This window comes from Aquila chrysaetos, chromosome 19 (genome assembly GCF_900496995.4).
Source record: "Aquila chrysaetos chrysaetos chromosome 19, bAquChr1.4, whole genome shotgun sequence".
In the NCBI taxonomy this organism is placed as follows: Eukaryota; Metazoa; Chordata; class Aves; order Accipitriformes; family Accipitridae; genus Aquila; species Aquila chrysaetos.
In genome coordinates, this window is record NC_044022.1 from 45145 (window position 1) to 62733 (window position 17589).

The 17589-nt window shown below is 53.2% G+C and overlaps 1 protein-coding gene and 1 long non-coding RNA gene across 6 annotated transcripts; both read right to left on the reverse strand.

The window, feature by feature from the left end:
• Nucleotides 1-2214: 2214 nt before the first annotated feature.
• LOC115353294 lies at nt 2215-12563 on the reverse strand. 5 transcript variants are annotated; one of them, XM_041118492.1, is made up of 6 exons: nt 11990-12563; nt 11477-11589; nt 6007-6130; nt 4452-4717; nt 4165-4274; nt 2215-2618 (listed from the first exon to the last, which is right to left on the reverse strand). In XM_041118492.1, exons 1-4 carry the CDS (start codon nt 12540-12542, stop codon nt 4521-4523), a joined length of 987 nt encoding a protein of 328 aa, XP_040974426.1. In that variant the 5' UTR covers nt 12543-12563; the 3' UTR covers nt 2215-2618; nt 4165-4274; nt 4452-4520. The 5 variants fall into 5 exon arrangements, with proteins under 5 accessions (XP_040974426.1, XP_040974424.1, XP_040974423.1 ...); XM_041118490.1 differs by having other exon boundaries at nt 2215-2660; XM_041118489.1 differs by having other exon boundaries at nt 2215-2881.
• A 348-nt stretch (nt 12564-12911) lies between these two features.
• Nucleotides 12912-16958, reverse strand: LOC121232446. Its single transcript, XR_005930889.1, has 2 exons — nt 14140-16958; nt 12912-12998 (listed from the first exon to the last, which is right to left on the reverse strand). It is a non-coding gene; the product is annotated as an uncharacterized LOC121232446 (long non-coding RNA).
• Between the last annotated feature and the right edge of the window lie 631 nt (nt 16959-17589).

Genomic DNA, 17589 nt, shown 5'->3' on the forward strand with positions numbered 1-17589 from the left:
AGAGGGAAAAAATAAAAAATTAAGACAGTGAACTGGATAAAAGTAAACATAGAAAACAAATTTTCAAAGCAACAGGGTACATGACAGACAGGAAATAATTGAAAAATAGCAATAGGCAGCTTCATAAAAGTAGATGTAGCATCGTGGTTTAACCCTGGCTAGCAACTAAGTACCATACAGCTGCTCACTTACTCCCCCACAGTGGGATAGGGGGAGAATCTGGAGGGTAAATATGAGAAACTCATGGGTTGATATAAAAAGTTTAATAATTAAAAAGGCATTTTTTTAAAAAAGTTGTAAGCGGGAAAAAAAAAAACCAAAACAGCAAATGAAAACAATTGCTCACCACCAACTGACCGATGCCCAGCCAGTCTCAAGCAACTGGGTACAGGACAGAGAGGGAGGAATTAAAATATAGGGTCAGGGAGACAGAGAGGGGAAGACATAGAAATTAAATTTTAAAAGGAATGGGGTACAAGGTAGTGCAGAAAAAATAAAAAACAGGGAGAAGAAGCTGGTTAGAGGCATATTAAAAATTTAAAAGGCAACAGGGTACTGGGCAGAGTTGACAGAAGAATAACAAGTTTTGAGGAGCTGTACACATAGGTGGGCAGGCACAGAGGTAGACGGAGGAAGGGAGGCAGAGGTGGGCCAGGATGTAGAGGAGAGAACGTGCAACTCACCACAGCTCCTGGTGCCGGCAGGAGACCTTCACCGCCCCGATGCTGCTCTCTCTGCCCCTTCCTCCTCCCCAGTGCCAGCTGCCTGACCCTCACCCACTCAGCAGCACACAGTGGACGCCTCAATGCTCCTCATCCCCAAGGCTTCCTTGATACATGGTGGCTCACGCATGTAGCCAACAGAGGCCAGGGACAGCTCAGAGGGATCCTTCCTTGCCACAGGGACTGGCCATTCCTCACTGCAGGCACCTACCAGCCAGACCCCCTGGCACTCCCTCCTCAGCCAGTTCCCCTGTCCAGGCAGCCCCCTTTACAGCTAGAGCCCCTTCACACAGCAGGGCCAGCCCCAACCTCAGCCTCACGGGCCACACCTGGGGCCATCCCAGCCCCAGCTGGAGCCCATCAGGAACAGGGGCCATTGCCAAAGCCCCACAGCACATCATCCCTGCCCCTGCACCTACCCACATCCAGGGACACAGAGGAGGCAGGAAAAATTTATTCATTAATGCATATATGAAATCCTGGCAATGAGTTGGCTACAAGGCTCAGTGCCCAAAGGCAGCAGGATGGGGGGATAAAAGGGAAGAGAAAAGCAGGAGGAAGGACAGAGGGACACAGACATGCAAGACAGGGAGCCAGGAAATTGGATGCTGGGAACAAGAGAGGGACAAGAAGCAGGAAAACGGTGTAGAGAGAGAAGAGCAGAGAGACTGAGCAGAAAAACAGGGATGGAGATGGAGGAATAAATAATAGGAAGCAGGGGAGAGAAGGGGAAGGGACTGGCAGGACAAGAAGATAAAGGCAGGACAAGGGACAGGGAAACATTCTCAAGTGATACAGGAGAAGAAACAGCAAGAACTAGAAAACAGAAACAGGGAGCCAGGTAGAGAGAAAAATTTCAAAAAGCAACAGCATACAAGAAACACAGGCAAGAACTAACAAATAGGCACAGGGAGATAGAAAGAGGGAGATGTAGAAAGAAAATGTAAGATGTGACAAGGTACAGGACAGAGAGGGAAGAGTTAAGAACTAGAGACAGGGAAATGGACAGAAGGAAACATAGAAAGAAAATTTTGAAAGCAACAGGGTACAAGAATCAAAAAGTGGGTACATGGAGCTGCATAGAGGGAGATGTAAGAACGAAATCTGAAAAGCGACAGGGTACAAGAAACACAGGTGAGAAACTAAAATAAGGTCAGGGAGACAAAGAGAGGGAAAAGTAGCAAGAAAATTTAAAAAGCAACTGGGTTTAAGAAACATGCAAGAATTTAAATAGGGATGGAGAGGTAGAAAGTTTCAAAAGTGACAACATGCAAGAAACATAGGCAAGATTTTAAAAATAGGGACAGGGAGCCTGATAGAAGGAAACCGTGGTGGGTTGACCTTGGCTGGCTGACGAGTGTCCACCAAGCCACTCTATCATTCCCCCTCCTCAACAAGACAGGAGGGTAGAAAATACAACAAAAAAGCTTGTGGGTCAAGATAAGGACAAAGAGATCACTCACCAACTACTGTCACAGGCAAAACAGACTTGACTTGGGGAAATTAATTTATTGTCAGTCAAAATCAGAGTACAATAATGAGAAATATGAACAAATCTGAAAAACAACTTCCCCCCACCCCTCTCTCCTTTTCCTGGGCTCATCTTCACTCCTCACTTCTCTACCTCCTCCTGCCGAGCAGCACAGGGGGAGAGGGAGCGGGGGGTTGCCGTCAGTTCATCACAAGTTGTCTCTGCTGCTCCTTCCTCCTTCATGCTCTTCTTCTGTTCCAGTGTGGTGTCACTCCCATAGGGCCACAGGTCCTGCCAGAAAACTGCTCCAGTGTGGGCTCCTCTCCACAGCGTCACAGCCTCCTTCGGGTGCATCCACCTGCTCTGGTGAGGGGTCCTCCCTCGGCTGCAGGGTGCATATCTGCTCTGCCATGGACCTCCGTGGGCTGCAGGGGGACAGCCTGTGTCACCATGGTCTTCACTGCAGGCTGCAGGGGAATCTGCTTTAGGACCTGGATCACCTCCTCCTTTTCCTTCTTCACTGACCTTGGCGTCTGCAGGACTGACAGCTTCTGCACAGCATTTTTTTAGCCCTTCTTAAATATCACAGAGGTGCTACCAGCATTGCTGGTTGGCTCAGCTTTGACCAGTAGTGTGGGAACACATTTAGCTAACGGTCACAAGAGCATTCCAGACACCTTTAGAAGGCCTTGAACATAATAAACAAGACGACAAAAAAAGAAAGATACCAATTAGAAGAACACAGGTGCGCATTCCACGATAAAGGGAACTTGGCACAAAGAACCTCAATTCGGCAGTTTATCTTGACCAATTAGACTGAGACAAGTCTCGCATGTTTTAGTTAGTATAACCAATTATGTCTTATGTTTATGCGCGTGTACAGTGTTGATATAACCAATCATTAACTGTAACTAGGCGCATGGACAATGCATGAATAATGTGTGTAACCAATAGTAAAATAGCTAAACGCATGTACGGATGTAACCAATGTATAAAATTATGTCTGATGCTCTAGTAAAGGGTCTTCAACTATGATCATATTGATCTGTCGTTCAGTCCATGATTATGCTCCCGCACAGTAGCAGCTCCATCTTGGAGCTGGAACTAGCTGTGCCCAACATGGGGGCAAGTCCTGGTGTCTTCTCACAGAACCCACCCCTGCAGCCCCTGCCCACTCCCCTGCCCCAGCCTGCCACACAAACTCACTACAACAGTGATTGGCTACAGGGCAGAGAGGGGGGGTTGAAAAGTAGGGAAAGGGAGACAGAGGCAGGGTGGGGGGGAAATAGCAATGGGCTACAGGACAGAGAGGAGAAACTAATAAAAAGGGAGAGGGTACCAGACAGAGAGATGGAGAAAAACAAAGATTAGTGATGAGCCACAGGGCAGAAGGAAGAATTTAAAAAGGGGACAGTGAGGTGATCTAAAGGGGAGAGAGAGGGGAAATAAAGAATAGGGACAGGGAGCCAGAGAGAGAGAGAATGATAAAGACAAAAATGGGCTATGGGACAGTGAGGGAAGAAGTTAAAACACAGGGACAGGGACCTGGAACAAGAGAATCTAAGAAAGTAAAAGTGTATCTAGAATACAGGGCAGAGAAAGGAATTTAAAAATAGAGACACAGCGTCAGACAGGTGAGAGTGGTGGGAATTGTGAAGGGCTAAAGGGCAGACAAGGAGGAATTAACAAGATTGGGATAAGAAGACAGACAGATGGAGAAAGACAAAGTAGTGATGGGCTGCAGGGCAGAGACAGGATAAAAAAAAGAGGGATGGGACAGGACAGAAGTGCAGAGAGAAAAAGAAAACAGAGAGGCAGAACAACAGAGAGAGGGGGACTTGGAGAACAAGAGAGGGAGAGGTGCAGGAAGGAAAAAAAAAATCACAGCAGTGAAAGAGAAGGTGGGGGCAGGGAGGGACTGGGATGCAGAAGAGGGGTGACACAGCCCCAGGGGTCCAGGACTCACTGTACCTCCCGCTCTTGGAGCTGCTGGGAGAATTTGACAGTTCAGACATGTCTGTCTCTCTCCCTCTCCCTCTCCCTTCCTCCTCTGTAGCTGCAGTCACTTGACTGTCATCCACCTAAGAGAATAGATTGGTGTCTTACAGCTCTTACAATATGAGGCTTCCTAGAAACACAGCCTCACATGCACACATGCTACATGGCTGTACTGTGCTTTTGGTTACGCATACAGACCCTGCCATGCACGTTGGTGATCGGATGTGCAGAGGACTACACTAAGAAGGATCCATCCTCACCTGGAGAGGCAGGCTATCTCCTGTCTGCAGCTGCTGGCTGGATCCTCTTTATTTTATTCTTCAGCAGGTTTACCATTCTTTGGCCTCTCCAGCTTCAGCTTCAGCAGCTCCTGTCCACAGCCAGTAAGCACTCCACCTGCCCCTTTTTGCTCCCACACCGGCAAGGAGAGGGAGGCCAGGCAGAGACAGCCCACGCAAGCCTGAGGCTGCTGCAGTCAACGGCATCCCCAGGGGACAAACGGACAACCGCATCCACAGCGTGGCCTCTGGGAGAGGGAAAGAGGCAGCAGTGACCGTTATTACCGTAGCTTGACCCCGGCCGGAGCCCCTCCTTCCTCAGGGGCTTCAGCAGACGCCACTCGTTCCCCACGCCGCTGCTAACGGCACCCACGTTAAGGGAGACTAGAGAACATCAGAGGGCCAGCTTGCTGCCCTCACGACAGGGCTCGGGGGCTGCCTGTAGCTACAGCACAGGCTTCAGGGGAGGGGCTGGAGCTGGGGGCAGCCGCACGGGCCGAGCGGCGCCGGGGGAGGCTCCGGGGGAGCTCTGGTGACTTGGGGAGGCGCCCAGTGGCTGTGCCTGGGGGGTGCCCGCCTCTGTCCCCTCTTCCCTTCTATCAGCTCTCAGGGAACTCCCTGGGGCTGCCCTGGCCCAGCTCGCCTCCGGCGGACCGGGAGCCTGCCGCACCAGCCGCTTCACAGCTTCCCGTCCCGCCAGCCCCGGGCAGTCAGCGGGCAGGAGGCATCCCCCCGCCCCCACTGGAGGGGATCGCTTGCCTGCTGCTGCCGAGATCCGTGCCCCGTGCACCGCCACACTGCTCCTGAGGACCGCACATGCGCTGGAGGGGCTGGAGCCGGCAGGCGAACGCCGGGCTGGCCCACGCACAGGACGGCGTGCTACAGCACATGCACTCTGGAGGCGCGTATGCACAGCTAGGCGGGGAGCGGGCGCAGCAGGAAGCCCACAGAAAACCACACAAAACCCACAACACAACTAACACCTCGCGCCACACAGCGGGGTCCGTGGCGGCGGCAGCAAGGACTACGCTACGCCACACGCACCCAAGAGCCACACTGCTGCCCAGCTGCTGAGTCTGCAAAAACTACAGCTCCCGGCACGCCCTGGGAGGCACCATGGCCAACCGGAAGCTCCATGCCCCAGGACTACAGTTCCCCGCATGCCGCGGGAGGCAGCCTGCCCTGCTTCCTGACCCTGCAGGGACAACGTTTCCATTTCCACCCACCCCCATGCCGGTGTAGCAGGAATCCCCGCCAAGCCGCCAACACCGCACCTGGGGCTCCTCCAGCCCTGGCCCACAGCTGGAGCCCAGCAGGAACAGGGGGGGCATGGCCCGACCCCCCCAGCGCCTCACCTCCTCCTCCCCTGGGCTCCCTCACAGCCCCTCCGCCCTGTGCAAAGGGAGCGCAAACGCAGCCCGGAGGGCAAAGGGGACGGCCGGCCAGTGTTTATTCAGTCATGCGCCTACCGAGTCCTGCGAGAGAGTCTGCTCCGGGGCTCAGGGCCCCCCTGACACTCCCCCTGCCCCTGGGACACCTTGGCACTTGGTCCCAGAGCCACACTCATCGGTCTGTCGGGGAATGCACAGTTGGTTGGCTGGCTCCTGGAGCGATGGGCTGCTGGGCAGAGGCGAAGGCTGCCAAAAATGAGGAGCTGGACACTAGAAGAGGAGAAAAGCGGCAGCTGGCTGGACAGTGGGGGTGTAGCGAGAAAGCATGAGAAAGCAGGGAGCAGGTCCCAGAGAGAAAGATGGGGACAGGGATAGAGAAAGAAGCAGCAGGGACAGAGGAAGAGAGGCAGCACAAAGAGGGAGGGGGAGCGGCACGGAGACCGACAAAGAAGGCCATCCGGGGAGCAGGATGGAGATGCAGGGAAAACCTGGGACGGGCAGCATGACAGAGAGGGAGGAAAGCAGAACAGGGGCAGGGAGTTGGACCGAGAGAGATGGAGATAGACAAATAAGTGTCAAAGAACAGGGCAGAGAGGGAATGAAACAACAGGGTCAGGGAGCCTGGACAGCAAATGTTGGAGGGAAGGGCTGGTGCGGGGTGGAACAACACAAACCAAACCGCATAGCTACACGCTACAGGGCAGAGAGGGAAAAATTAAGAAATAGGGACACAAAGCCAGAAAAAAAAAAAGGGAGCTGGAGAGCAAAAAGAATAGCGTTGTGGTTTAACCCCAGACAGCAACTAAGTACCACGCAGCCCCCACTCAGGGGGAAGGGGGGAGAGAATCAGGGGGCGGGGGGGAAGTAAAACTCATGGGTTGAGAGAAGAACAGTTTAACAGGACAGAAAGGAAGAAAATAATAATGATAATAACAACAATAATAAAATGACAATAATAATAGAAGAATTGGAATGTACAAAGCAAATGATGCACAATGCAACTGCTCACCACTCGCTGACTGATGCCCAGTCAGTTCCCAAGCAGTGATATCCCCCCTGCCCCGCAGGCCAACTCTGCCCAGTTTATATACCGAGCATGATGTCACACAGTATGGAAGACCCCTTCGGCCAGTTTGGGTCAGCTTTCCCGGCCGTGTCCCCTCGCAACTTCTTGTGCCGCTCCAGCCTTCTTGCTGGCTGGGCATGAGAAGCTGAGAAATCCTTGACTTAGTCTAAACTTAGTATAAATTGACTTAGTATGAATACTCGGCAACAACGGAAAACATCAGTGTGTTACCGACATTCTTCTCGTACTAAATCCAAAATGTAACACTATACTGGCTACTAGAAAGAAAACTAAGTCTATCCCAGCCAAAACCAGGACAAACAGCAATGTGTACAGAAAGAAGCATGGAGGAATTCTAAAATAGGGTCATCGGGGAACCAGAGACAGTGAGATGGAGAAAGGACACATGCGGCAGGCCACAGGGAAAGAGGGAGGAATTAACAAACAGGGACAGAGAGCTGGCTAGAGAGAGACAGAGAAAGGCAAAAGATTGCACGGGCGACAGGACAGAGAGGGGGGAACTCAAAAACCAGGGGCAAGGATCCGGACAGAGAGAGAGGCAGAAGTAAAATGGGGAGAAGCAACAGGCCACAGGGCAGAGAGGGAGGAATTGATAAGTAGGAACATGGGACCAGACAGAGCATGATAGAAAATGGAAAAAAAACAGTGGTGGGCTACAGAGAAGAGGGAGGAATTAAAGAACAGACTGGGATCCAGACAGAGAGACATGGAGAAAGAAAGGGGGGGGAAAACCACTAATGGGCTAAAGGACAGGTAGGGAGGAAATAAAAAATAGCAGCAGGGAGAGAGACCGAGGAAAAAATCCACACGGGCTATGGGGGGCAGAGGGAGGACCTCAAAACTGGGAACAGGGAGCCGGACAGAGAGAGATGGAGATCACAGGGAATAGCAGTGTGTGCAGGAAAAAGAGAAAGGAATTAATACATAGGGACAGGGAGCTGGACAGAGAGGGACGGAGAAAGGCAAGAATAGCGGTGGGGTACAGGGCAGAGAGGAAGAATTAAGAAGTGGGGGCAGCGAGACGGAGAAAAGAAAAAAGTGATGTGCTACATGGCAGAGAGGGAGGAACTAACAAAACAGGGATGGGAAGCAAGACAGAGTGAGATGGAGAAAGGGACGGGGATTAAGAGCTGGGAAAGGAGAGGCAGAGAACAAAGCAGAATTGCAACTTGCTACAGGGCTGAGAATGAAGAAACTGAAGGCACTGGGGTACAGGAGGCCACAAAGAGAGCCAGAGTAAGAAAAAATGCTGATGGGCTCCAGGACAGAGAGAGAGGAATGAAGACACAGGGAGACAGAGCCAGGCACAGAGAGCTGAAGAAAGCCAAAATAACCAGGGGCAAAAGGGCCGAGAGAGGGAGGAAGGAAAAAAACAGGGATCCGGAGCCAAACACAGAGAGACAGCGAAAGACACTTGTAACGACAGGCTACGGGGAAAGGGAGGAATGAAAAGATAAGGGACGACGACCCAGACGCAGCGTGACACACACAGGAAGTATAGCAACAGCTAGAGGGTAGAGAGGGAGGAATTAAAAAATAGGGACACAGAGCAAGAGGCGGGGAGGGGGGGGGGGGAGGATGGCTAAAAAGCCAGGGAAAAAAGAAAGAGAAGCTACAGGGAAGAGAAGGAGGAATTAAAAATTGGGATCCAGAGCTGGACAGAGAGGTAGAGAAAGAAGAAACTGAAAAAGTGGGAGTGGGAAGCCAGCCAGCCAGAGACACAGAGAAAAGAAAGACCATGATGGGCACCAAGACAGAGAGGGAGCAATTTGAAGAAGGAAGGGACCTGTAGCTGTTGGCTTTGGGTTTGGTAGCCGGGGATGGGACTACAGGGGTGGCTCCTGGGAGAAGCTGCTAGAGGATTCCCTGGCTCCAAGTCGGACCTGCCTCTGGCCAAGGCCAAGCCCATCAGTGACGGTGGTAGCGCCTCTGGGATAACAGATTTAAGAAGGGGAACCTGCAGTGGAGAGGGGAGTGGAATGTGAGAGAAAAACCTCTGCAAATACCGAGGTCAGTGAAGAAGGAGGGGGAGGAAGTGTGCTGGAGGAGGGGATGCCCCTGCAGCCCACAGAGGTGAACGGTGGAGGACATGCCCACCTGCCACCAGTGGAGGACCCCACGCCGGAGGAGGTGGATGCCCCGAAGATGGCTGTGACTCCATGGGAAAGCCTGAGCTGGAGCAGCCTGTGACTGCAACCCATGGGAAGGACCCATGCCAGAGAAGTTTGTGGAAAACCGTCGCCCATGGGAGGGACCCCACGCAGGAGGAGGGGACAAGTAAGGAATCCTCCCCCTGAGGAAGGAGGGGCAGAGACAAGGTGTGATGAACTGACCCCGACCCCCATTCCCCGTCCCCCTGCGCCGGTGGGGGAAGGAGGTGGAGAAAACTGGGAGTGGAGTTGAGCCGGGAAGGAGGGAAGGGTGGGGGAAAGGTCTTCTAAGGTTTGGTTTTACTTCTCATTATCCTTGTTTTGATTTGATTGGTATTAAATTAAATTGATTTTGTTTTTTCCCCAAGTTGAGTCTGGTTTTTGCCCATGACCATAACTGGTGAGTGATCCTTCCCTGTCCTTGTCTCAGCCCACAAGTATTTCTTTACATTTTCTCCTCCTCATCCCACCTGGGTGGAAGAGTGAGTGAGCAGCTTCTTGGTGCTTTGTTGCCAGCTGGGCTTAAACCACAACAGCTGTACAGAGAGAGAGATGGAGAAAGGGAAGACAACAACAGGCCGCGGGGCCACGGGGGAATAATTAAGAAGTAGGGACAGGGAGCCAGACAGAGAGCGATGGAGAAAGGGGGAAAAAACCCTGCGACGGGCTACAAGGCAGAGAGGGAGCAATTAAAGACTCAGGAGAGGGAGCAGGACAGAGAACAGAAAAATAGTGACGGGCTGCAGGGAAGAGAGGGAGGAATTACAAAACCAGGACAGGGAGCTGGCCGAGAGAGATGAGGAAAGACAACAGCATTGTGCTATGGGGCCGAGAGAGAGAGACTGAAAAATAGGGACCAAGAGCCAGAAAAAGGAGACACGCAGAAAGAACAAATCGCAACAGGCCACAGGACAGAGAGGGAGGAATTAAAAAAATGGGACTGGGAGCAATCTACAGAGAGATGTTAGGGCACGAAAATGTAAAGAGTGGCACGTACAGGGCAGAGAGAGAGGAATTAAAAAAGACCAAGTAAAGACAGGGACAGGGAGCCAGACAGAGACACACAGAAAACATAAAAAGCAGTGATGGGCTACAAGACAAGGAAGAATTAAAAAATCCTGGCAGGGAGCCGGACAGGGAGAGACGGCAAGAGAAATGAAATTGCAACACGACACAGGGACAAGAAGGCCAAAATTGAAAAGCAGGGCCTGGGAACTGGAAAGAGGGAGCCAGAGAAAGGAAAAAAACTACCGATGGGCTCCGGGGCAGAGAGAGAGGAATGAAAAAACAGGGGTGGGGAGCCAGAAAGAGAGAGAGAGAGAGTGAGAAATAAGAGGGAGACAAGCAACAGGCTACACGGTACAGCGGAAGGAAGTACAAAAGACAGGCCAGGAGCTAGATGGAGAGGGGCAGAGAAAGAGAACTTCACAAGTGACAGGCTACAGGGCAGAGCAGGAGGACTGTAAAAAAATCAGGATCTTGAGTCAGATCAGGAAAGATGGAGAAAAAAAAAAAATGGTGTTGGGTAACAGGGCAGAGAGGAAGGACTTAAAAAACAGGGACAGGGAGCTGGACCAAGAGACTGAGAAGAGGAAAAGTCCTGACAGGCTTCCAGAGAGAGAGGAGAGCACTAAAAATTAGAGACAGAGAATTGGACAGAGAGAGATCGAAAAAGGAAAAATCTGCAGCAGGCTACCAGGCAAAGAAGGAGAGTTTAAAAATGGGGACAGCAAGATGGACAGAGAGTGAGGGAGAAAGGAAAGAAGCGATGGGCGACGCAGCAGATAGGGAGGAATGAAGGAAGAGGGACAGGGGCCAGACAAACTGAGACGGGGAAAGAAAAACGTAACAACGGGCTAGGGGGCAGAAAGGGAAGACTTTGAAAAACCAGGAGAGGGAACGAGACAGAGTGAGATGGAGAAAGGGGAGAATACTGACAGGCCGCAGGACAGAGAAGGAGGAATTCAAAATGAGGGGAGGGAAGCAGCATAAAGAGAGACAGAGGAATAAATCAACTTGTCATGTGCTACAGAGCCAAGAGGGAAGCCCTTGAACAACAGGGACAGGGAGATGAACAGAGAGAGCAAGAGACAGCGAAAATACCAACAGGCTACAGGACAGAGAGGGAGGAATGCAAAAATAGCGGTCAGGAACTGGACAGACAGAGAAGGGAAAAAAAAGCCACAGCTCCAGGGCAGAGAGCGGGAGGAACTAAAAGAATGGGGACAGGGTGCTGCTCAGAGCAAGATGGAGAAAGGAGGTACAAGGGAGGAAAGAAAAAAAAAAAAAGCAGCAATGGTGTGGGAAAGAGAGGGGGCCAGGAGAGGGGCAGGGAGGGACCAGAACACAGAAGAGGGGAGACAGGGCCCCAGGGCTCACCACAGCTCTTGTTCTTGGTGCTGCCGGGAGCATTTGCCAGTTCAGACGCTTCTTTCTGCTCCTCTCCCGCTCCCCTCCTCTTCTGTAACTCCGGCTGCACGGCTGTCCTCCCCCTAGGAGAACACGCGTCTCACAGGTCTTGCAAGAGGAGGCTTCCTAGGCACAGAGCCTCACTTGCCCACACACTACGCGGCTGTACCGCACCGTCGGTGCTGCATACGGACCCTGCGGTGCACCCTGGTGGTCTGACCTGCTGTAGACTACGAAGAGGGATCCTTCCACACGCGGAGAGGCAGGCTCTCTCTTGCCTGCAGCGGGAGGCAGCTGCTGGCCGGCTGGCCTTCCATTTCTTCTTCTCTACCTTTCTCTGGCCTCTCCAGCTTCAGCCACAGCAGCTCCTGCCCACAGCCGGTAAGTGCCCCACCTGTCCCTTTGTGCTCCCGCGCCGCACGGAGAGGGAAGCGAGGCAGAGACAGCCCATGCAAGCTTTCCTTTCCGGCGGCGTTTCCTCACCGGGAGGAAGCAACGAGCGCGGCGGCACCTCCCGCCGGTGCCGCATTGCTGTTACCGTCGGACGGCACGTGCAGGACAGGGGCAGCCCCGCACACTCGCAGCCTCCGAGCTGCAGTACCGAATATTGGTCGCAGGGTGGCAGCTGCGAGGGCTTGGCGCGGCGCGCCAGCGCGCATGCGCGGTTCCCCAGCTGCAGTACCGAACTTTGGTCAAGAGGCGGCAGAAGAGAGCGCTGGCGAAACGCGCCGCCACCGCGCATGCGCGGCTCCCGAACGCCAGTACCGCGTTTTGGTTGCCAGGCAACAGCAGGAGGGCGGCCAAAACGCGCCACCGCGCATGCGCGGCTCCCGAACGCCAGTACCGCGTTATAGTTGCCAGGCAACAGCAAGAGCGCCGTAAACCGCATACGCGGCTGCCCAGCTGCCGTACCGCGTTTTGGTTGCCAGGCAACAGCAGGCGCGCTGTAAACTGCGCCACCGCGCATGCGCGCCCCCCCAGCTGCCGTACCGCGTTTCAGTTGCCAGGCAACAGCAGGGACCACGTCAAAACGCATGCGCGGATCCCGAACGTCAGGTCCCACCTTCGGTCGCCGGGCAGCAGCATCCCCGTAACCATCCTCTTCTGAGCATCAGCTGGATGAGACATGACTGACAGCCCAGCCCAGCAGAGACCAGCCACAGGCGGTAACTACTTACTGGGGGCACAGGGCTTACATTTCCCTGCCCTTTCACCACTTGCAGCCCAGGCATTCATCTTCATTGCCTCCCTTCCAAAAAGCACCTGAGTGGCTGGAGCGGTTACAACAGTCAAGCGCAAAGAACAGACAATTCAGGTGGTTGCTTCTGTCCCTGCTCCCCCACCCCATTATCTAGAGAGGAGAAGCAGCACAGGGAACCTGCAAACAGCAGTGGGGAGGGGGGGGTTGCCCTGGACCAAGCCCCAGGGACTGCGGTATCCGTCTGCACGTGGCATCAGGGTTGTGGGAGTGACAGCAGCCAGTCAACAGATGCTGGCAAGAGATTAAAAAGAAAAAAATAACACCTGGTTCAGGTGACAGCCTGAAGGCAGGCCACAAGAGACCCAAAGCTGCTTTGTGCCAGAGGGGCAGCTCTGTTCAGCAGGAAACAGCATGTCCCAGCAGACCAGATGCGAGCGGCCGACCTGCAAGTGAGCAATACCCTGGCGATCCTGGGGCTCTGTTGGGGTGGGGCGCACCTTTCCTCGCCTCTGTGCTATCAGAACTCTGCTCTCCTAATCCTGCATGCACGCAAGGCTTCTTGTGCGGGGCTTGTCTCTTATCGAAGAGACGCTGCACGGTGTTACTTACCGCCCCGCCCTCCGGCGTGCAAAGTAATTAGACGTGAAGCAGGGAAAGCAAAGCGGCGCGTCGGGATAGTAGATGTTTCTCGGCAGATGACCGCAGAGCCCTCGAGGTTCCATCTTTGCTCCCTACAGGAGCGTGGCGTCCTCACCCCTTGCCGCTCCCCCCAGCAAGCGTCACGATTGCCCTTGCTGTCTGCAACGTGCAGCACCCGCACGGCCCGAGTACTGCTGCTTACGGAGCAAGAGGCGCTCGCTATAAAGCGGCAATGAAGAACAAGGACGGCCCGTCAAGATGGCAGGAGGAACGCAGAGAGCCTCCAGCATTAGCCAGGCAGGGCTTGCGACTCACCTCATGTCGTGGTCTAACGCCAGCCGGCAACGAAGCCCCGCGCGACCCGCTCACTCGCTCCCCCCGCCGCCAGTGGGACGGGGAGACAATCGGAAGGGCGAAAGTGAGAAAACTCGTGGCTGGAAACGAAAAGAGTTTAATCATTAAAAAGAAACAACAGCAACAACTTGTAAGGAAAAGAAGAAAAAAAAATGACAGAGAATGGGGTGCAGGCAGCATGCCAGGGGTCTGGAGCCTGACAGATGATGGGGGGGGGTGGTGTGGCATATGGAGGAGGGAAAGGAGGGGGGGGGGCAAGGGCAGGAGATAGGAGAGCAGGCACAGGGGGGGAAACAACTTGCACGGGTTAAAAACTCGCGTGGGTGAAGGGGGCGGGCCAGGAGCAACGGGGGGCACATGGGGGAGAAACACACACGGGGGGAGGGTAGGTGAGGGTACAAAGGTGGATGGGGGGGACACGGTGCGGGGATGAACCTACCCCAGGGAGTCCACCCGGGATGATCCACAGCAGGTAACTCACCTGGGATAACCGCAACAGAGAATCCACACCAGATCATCCACACTGGGAGGACCCCCAGCAATGCCCCTCAAACTGCCTGTGCTTCGCCCCCAATCTTCCCCAAACTGGGCGAGTTTTTTGCTTTTTCAAAATACTCAGTTTGGGTGTGTTTCAGTGCTTTTCCACAACATAAAAAGGGGTGATCTTTTGGTTGTGGTTTGGCTGCGTGAAAAACGGGGGTGGGATTTTTTCCTTTCCAGCTGCACAGATCCAGGCGGATTTGGCTTTCCCAGGAGTCCCAAATTCCTTTGTTTTTTTCCCCTGTTGCAGACCCAGAATCAGGGGGGTTGGGGTTGTCCTGGTTTTTGGCTGGAATAAAGTTAATTTTCTTCCGAGTAGCTGTACAGGGCCATTTTGGATTTAGGACGAGATAAACGTTGACAACACACCGACGCTTTAAGTGGTTGCTAAGCAGGGTTTATACTAAGTCAAGGACCTTCCAGCTTCTCACACCGCCCTGCCAGCGGAGGCTGGGGGTGCACAAGGAGAGTCGCTGAGCTAAAGGAGGATTCCAGGTAAACAGGTCAGCTCGAAATACACCACCCTCCTTTAAAAGTTAAGAGCCATTTGAACACTTAAAATCAGCATTTAGGCTAATTGATACCATTTTGAACACCTGCTTAGCACACAAGTAAACACTCTTGCCGGGGTTGGAAAACGTGTCCTCCCTTCCTTACAGCACTGCTGCAGGGAGAGAACCCCGGGAGGCTGCGGGACGAGGTCGTACACAATCAGAATCTGCGCTTACGGATCCACCGCAACAGCTACCGACGCAAAGGGGGGTCAAGGGAGAGAAACACCCAATGACACGGAGGCAGGGGAGGGGAAGAGGGGCACACCCAGGGACACACAGGGGAGGTGTGGGATGACAGACACACCCACAGCCACAAGAGCCGTGGGGGGGAGAGACACACCCACGGCCATGAAGGGGGAGGGGGGGCAGGGAGACACACCAACAGACAAGTGTGGGAGCCAAATGTGTCCACCCACCCACGGTCACTTAGGGAGAGCAGGCAGACACACCCACGGACATGCAGGGGGGGCAGTGGGGGAGGGCCACACCCATGGACATATTGGGGGCGGGGCAGTGGGAGCACCCCCACGGACAGGCAAGGGAAGGCAGTGACACACTCACGGACATGCAAGGGGGGGGCGAGGGACACACCCACAGACACATGGGGTGTGGTCAGGGGGGAGACACACCCACAGACACACAGGCAGGGTGGTGGAGGAGACACGCCCACAGAGGGGCAAGATGGGCGGGCAGGTAGAGACGCCCACATACACGCAGGGGGGGCTGGGCAGGAGACACACTGTCACGTCCCAATTTCTCAGGATGGCTCAGGTTTGCTGATTCCCCGGTCAGGATTAAGGCGAAACAACACCAGGGATCCTATAACTCATAAAACTCAATTTTTATTTGCTCACAACAAGAACTGGCATGCTCACCACCAAAACCGGTGTGAAACTACGTCAGTAAACTGTGTAACATGCTAACCCTACATCACCAAACGTATCCTAGACACCTGGCTTATTTGGGAATCAGTTCAGGGAAGACAATAAGGCGAGCCCTCCCGTCGAGTCACGAGGTTCAGAGGAGACCCCCTCGCTTTCTAGACTCCTTCTCAGAGAGGAGCCCAGGGGTGGCTGGATCCGCTCCTAGTCCCAGACTTGGTCAACGAGACGAGGTGTAGGGATTACGGAAAAGGGAAAGAGAGAGAGAGAAGGGAAAGATTTCACTGGTCCTGGGTCCAGCTTTGGTTCAGTCAGCCAACGGGTCCAGTCCCGGTGGGCTTGCACACGTGGGGCTTCAGTTTGTGTCCTTTTATCATCCTTGCCCCTCCTTTGGGAGGGTACTCGAACTTGTTAGGCTAATTAGGTGTCATGAGCGGTTTCTGAGCCTTTGGGACTTGGGGGTCATTTGGGGAGTAACTTCCCCTTCCCTGCACGGTAAGTTGCCCAGCTCAGCACATCAGACCAGGGAGCTGTGCACCCTCCGGCATGACCTCCCCTCCCCTCCTGTTGCCAATGGGTGCTGATCAGCTTCTTTTCACCTGGGGTTCCTTCCTAGGCAGAGTTTCTTGTTATGCAGTCAGTTGTTAAGCAGAACTTGCCCCACCACAATGTTTGAGATATTAACTCTCAGTCCCTCACAGAGAGTTTCCTCCAAAGGAGAAAAATCACCTTGGGTAGCTTCCTTGGAGGAGTCTGTGGCTCCTGCCTGGGATCTCAGGTACCTAAAAGAGAGGTCACAAGACTCTGGGAGTTACTGGGAGGAGTCACAGGTGGATCCCGGAGAGGAGTTTCCTCCAAAAAAGAAAAATCGTCTTGGGTAGCTTCTTTGGAGAAGTCAGGGGCAGCTCCAAAAGAAGAAAAGCCCCACTCCTGGCACAACCTGCCTTGCCAGTACGTTGCCCTGCCTCACAGCCCCCCGCAAAAAGTGTGGGGAGGCAGGGATACAGCAGACTCAGCGCTTCATGCCCTGCTCCGACTGACCCTGCCTTTAGCATTGGACTAGATGATCTCTGGAGGCACCTTCTAATTACAACGATTCTGTGATTCTGTGGTATTAATCATTACAGCATCCATACCGTATTTATAGCCTATAACTGTAGAGTTATACCAGCTACTAGGAAGACAATTAACTCTATCCCAGCTGAAACCAGGACAGCCCTGTGATGCTGGGAGTTGTGTACTGCCTGCATCAAACTGTGTTCCCAACTATTAACTACACCTTTTGTAAGCCCGCATAAAATGCACAGGGAGAGAGAAGGTCTCAAAGAAAGCCAAACCCATTAAAAAGTAAATAGATGTTGCACAAATGTCACTTGGAAATAAGGAAATACGGTGGAGTGTAAGGAATTACAGTGTGCAAGTATTCTCTTGCACAGGTATATGGTTTGGCAGGCAGCCATTCTCATATCCTCCACATTCAGGGGCCCCAGGCAGAACTCGGTCAGAGATGAGAACTTTCCTTCCTCTTCAGAAAGGCTCTCTCCTTGCTTAATATGGAAAAAATTAATGAAAGGAATTACACAGCGCACCACAGAAGAAGGACAGATATCACCCATCCAAGACTTACGCTGTGGTCATGAAGTCTTCATGAATCAGCAGGGACACAAAAGTATGATTCAGGAAGGGACGCTGCCGCAGCGATGAGGAGAAGAGGGTGGAAAGAATGGAAGAAAGCAAGGGGCAATGACAGACTGCCAAACTCAAACAAATGCAGTGCTCTCTCTACCATCAGGAGATCAAACACCTGCAGGCTGTTCAGAAATGTATGCACACTACTGGCAGTGCCTTCCAAAGGGATTACACTGAGGGAAAGACCTTAGTCACAGACAAGAGCAACATTTCAAGCATCTTCTG

Excerpts from the sequence above, each read along its gene's own strand:
- LOC115353294 (XM_041118493.1), bottom strand. The coding sequence starts at position 12,542 with ATGCGTTTTGACGTGGTCCCTGCTGTTGCCTGGCAACTGAAACGCGGT. Across the intron at positions 11,590-11,989 it reads GCGCTCGTTGCTTCCTCCCG|GGGGAGGACAGCCGTGCAGC; the intron begins GTGAGGAAACGC and ends GTGTTCTCCTAG. Across the intron at positions 4,718-6,006 it reads CTCTGGGACCAAGTGCCAAG|AGGCCACGCTGTGGATGCGG; the intron begins GTGTCCCAGGGG and ends TCCCTCTCCCAG.